At 62.3% G+C, this 3,952-nt stretch overlaps 1 protein-coding gene across 1 annotated transcript; it reads right to left on the bottom strand.

Moving 5' to 3' along the window:
• Positions 1 to 201: 201 nt before the first annotated feature.
• LRRC3 (leucine rich repeat containing 3) lies at positions 202 to 3,447 on the bottom strand. Its single transcript, XM_006922555.3, has one exon. The coding sequence runs from the start codon at positions 3,301 to 3,303 to the stop codon at positions 2,530 to 2,532; it is 774 nt and encodes a 257-aa protein (XP_006922617.1). The 5' UTR covers positions 3,304 to 3,447; the 3' UTR covers positions 202 to 2,529.
• Between the last annotated feature and the right edge of the window lie 505 nt (positions 3,448 to 3,952).

Genomic DNA, 3,952 nt, shown 5'->3' with positions numbered 1-3,952 from the left:
AAATACATAGATGAGAGATAAATAGATGATATATAATAGGTAGATGGATGGATAGATAGATGATAGATAGATAGATAGATGGATGGACGGATAGATGATAGATGGATGGATGGATGGATGGAGATGATAGATGGATGGATTTCCTTGTAACAGTGAAACAAAAATTCTATATGCATCAACATGGACAATAGGAGAATGGATGGATGGATGGATGGATAGATGATAGATGGATGGATAGATAGATAGATAGATAGATAGATAGATGATAGATGGAAAGAGAGTGAGAAGCCGTCTAATACATGACGCCGTTGTCCTCCATCAGCGAACGAGGGTGGAATGCCAGCTCCATCTGACACCACTCCTGACGCCCCCCGGGGTGGACTCGAGCGCTCAGGAGGTCCGAGGTGCTCCCACAAGCCACCGCGAGCCCCAGGCCACACGGGACTGAGCCCGGAGGGCGCGAGCACACGCTTACAGCAGAAGAAGGCCCAGCACTGGAAAACAGACTTAAATTATGACGAGTTACACCCACAAGTCACAAGGGAACATGACAACAGAGGTGACCCCGGCCCGGGTCGAGGACAAAGGTTTGGCGTCTGTCTGAGCACTTGCTCCGGAGACTCCTGCAGTGACGAGGGAGACTGCAGAGCACCGGGTCCCTGGCCGGCCACTGGGTCTCGCTGGCCACCCTCAGGGCTACTCTCTGGTCTATGCCACCGACCCAGGGTGGTGACCGCCCCGCAGAGAGACAGGCGGACATGGCCCAGCCGGCCATGGCCGACGTCCAGGAGTGGGAGTGGGGTAGGTGGCAGCTGGGTGCGAGACAGCAGGGGTACAGATGGCTCCATGGGTCAGGACAGTGGGTGGCCGCCGAGGGGCCACCAGCAGCCCACTGGTGTGGCTGAAGGCGGTCTGGTGGGCCTGCCAGGGGGCACCTCAGAGACCTGTGTGGGGCCCGTCACCGCGGAGCCTGCGTCCTGCTGGTCGGCCAGCCGCAGCGCCCACCTGCTCCACACAGCACATGTCACATGAGCGGACCAGGCCACGGCTGGCCGTGTGGTCTCAGCTGTCACTGGAAACGGGCGAGGCTGTCGCCCCTGTGGACTGGGACGTGTGGGGCGGCGAGTCTCACTCCCGGGCTCCTGGTCTGGCCAGTGGCCCTCTGTGCATGTGGCACGCTGTCCCCCCCCAGTGAAGGCAGGCCCGGGGCCTGGGTGGGGCGGGCGCCCCGAACCCGCCCGGCGATTCTCTCTGGTGTGCCACGGCCGACACATCGCGGCCACGCTGGCACACGCCTCCCCGGTCCCTGGTGCAGCTTCCGGGCACGGGATCAGATCGTACGCGTGACCCCGCGTTCGCGTCCCATTTCAAGTCACTCGGGACTTCCCAAGCTCAAACCGGCCTCCACGGCTAACCTTTCCCGAGGCACCGCTCGATGACGGTTCGGCCTTCGACTCACAGTAATTTATCTCCCCCCCCCACCCCAAATATTTAAAATACAAACACTGACACAGAGAGGAACAAACAGAACGGGAAAGGCGAGTCGGGTAGAGGTGACAGCTACCCTGACCGCAAAGTAACACGGGTAAAAAAATCTCAATGAGCTCTGAGGCTCCTGGCAGCAAAGGTGAAAAGGGAGTGAGGCGGGAGGAGGAGAGAAGGAGACGGGCGGGGGGGACCGGTCTGTTGCTGGAGAAGGCTGGCCGACTGGCCTTGGAGCATCAGACATCCGTCCTCCAGACCCATAGAAGGAGCTGCTGTAGGTGTCCGTGAGTAGAAAAGCAAGGCACAGTGGCGACCAGAGGTGACAGGCCTCCCCCCGAGCCATGCACTGGTGGACGGCAGGAGGCGGCCAGGGCGGAGCTCGTCTGCCGGCCGACACTGCTCCCCCAGCCCCCCAGCCGCTCTGGACCCTCGGCGGGAGTCTCCCCGTGGTGTTTGGGTTTGGAGACCTTTTCCCCTCACTGGACTGAAATTGGGGCATGAGACTCTTCTGGAACATTCTAAGAATAAACAGAGCTGCTCGAAGGCTAGTTTGAGCGACACCTCTCACTCGCTTCCCTCTAGAAAACGCGGGTCCCCCCCACTTTGCTCCAGAAAGAGGGCTGTGCACGGGCTCGGTAGGTGCTGGGTCGGGGACGGGCGGGGTCCCAGGGCGGCGTCGCCCGCGCCTTCCACAGACGAATCTGCGCCCCAGACCTCAGGGACCCCCATGGTCACGGGCACAAGCCCTCCGCTCTCCGGGTGCATTCCCATCCGCGGTGCACACAGAGTGGGGGACACGGGACTTCGTGATTGGGGTCTGGTTGTAAGTCCCGGCGGGAGCGCCCCCTGGCGGTGACGTCGTGGCGTCAGTCCGTTTCCCTGGGCTTAGGTTCCTTCCCCCGTCGACGGGTCTGATGGCGAAACTGCCTGACGAATGTGATCTGGGACAGTGCGGTCAGAGCGAGCACCGCACGGGGCAGCTGTGACCACCAGCTTGCCGGGGGAATGCCAACGCCACGGGCCGGCCGCCGCCCGCCGCGAGCACTAGGGTGCAGGGCTCAGGGGCTCCCTGGACACGGGGGTGCTGGGCAGGGACTTGAGGTACTCCAGGTGCCTCCTGGCGTCTTCCTGGTTCTGGCGCACATAGTACACGACGTAGGCGACCACCATGGCGAACCAGCCAAACATGGTGACCAGCATGGCCACGTCGGTGGTCTTGTGGTGGGTGCTGCAGAAGCTGACGCCGGCGTCAAGCGCCTGGAGCAGCGGCTTCCCCACGTACGCCTCCTGCTCCGAGGTGTGGCAGGCGAGCTCGTGCACCGAGTCGGGATCCAGCTTCAGCTCCCACAGGGCCTCCTGCAGGGCACACTCGCAGTGCAGAGGGTTGTGGGCCAGGCGGATCTTGGCGCTGAGCTTGCCCAAGGCATCCTTCGGGACCCTGCGGATGCGATTGTAAGACAGGTCCAGCAGCCGCAGGCCGCCGGCCAGGCCCGAGAAGGCGGCGGGGCCCATGGTCTCGATGGCGTTCTGAGACAGGTCCAGCTCTCGCAGCTGGCTCAGGTGCTGGAAGGCTCCGTTGGGGACGCGGGCAATTCTGTTGGCGTCAAGCTTCAGGAGCACAGCGTTGGCCGGGATGTCCCCGGGGATCTCCTGCAGGCCCCTCGCGCTGCAGTGGACGGCCACGGCCCCCGCGTGCTCAGGACACTGGCAGCTCTGTGGGCAGCAGGCGCCCAAGCGCAGGCAGAACAGGAGGAGGAGGCAAGGCCCTCCGGGGGGCACCGGCAGGGCTGGGGGGCTCTGTTTGCCCGTAGGGCGCATCCTGACTTCTCTCGGGGTGCCGGCGCGTCCTCTGGCTGGGTGCCGCGGTCTAGCCCTTCCCCGCACCCTCCGCTGAGCAAGTGGCCATCCGACACGGGCATAAACTCGTTCCCCGAGTGCCAGGACAACGATGTTCTTTGTCAGTTCTGTAAAGAGGGGAGCAGGTGGCATTGTCCTCGGGGGTCCCGCTGGGACCCAGGACACACTCTGACTTTGGGGAAATGTCACAGGCAAACTAAAGCCTCTGTAACTTATTTCTGGGGACTCTCAGTGCCACCAGTAGAGAAAGGACAGGTGGTGCTGACTGCTGGCTTGCGGCAGGCACCTATCGAAATGGTCAGACAACCCTGCCACTCGCCCTGGACACACCCACCGCACACCTAGGGGACCGGGGGCCTGGACAGCAGGGCGGGGGGTTGGGGGGGCCCTGAGGACAGACTGGGGTCCACCCTCTCCAGGACCTCAACGCTTACTGAAAGGCCACTAGGAACCAGCGGAGCGCTCATCACGCCCCGCCAGGCTGCTGTAGGAAGCTTAGCACTTTGCTAAATCTGACAACCCGTTAAAAATTATAATCAATACGGCTTCTCTCTGCTGGCCCTAATGCGAACAGCGACCCAGCCCCGGCACCGGAGTCGGCGCCTTTTAT

The sequence above is a fragment of the Pteropus alecto genome, unplaced genomic scaffold, assembly GCF_000325575.1.
Source record: "Pteropus alecto unplaced genomic scaffold, ASM32557v1 scaffold339, whole genome shotgun sequence".
Classification (NCBI taxonomy): Eukaryota; Metazoa; Chordata; class Mammalia; order Chiroptera; family Pteropodidae; genus Pteropus; species Pteropus alecto.
Note: the sequence above shows the minus strand (reverse complement) of the source record. Positions and strands in the feature narration are given on the sequence as shown.

What these genes read in the sequence shown, in the direction of transcription:
- LRRC3 (XM_006922555.3), bottom strand. Translation starts at nt 3,303, where the DNA reads ATGCGCCCTACGGGCAAACAGAGCCCCCCAGCCCTGCCGGTGCCCCCC.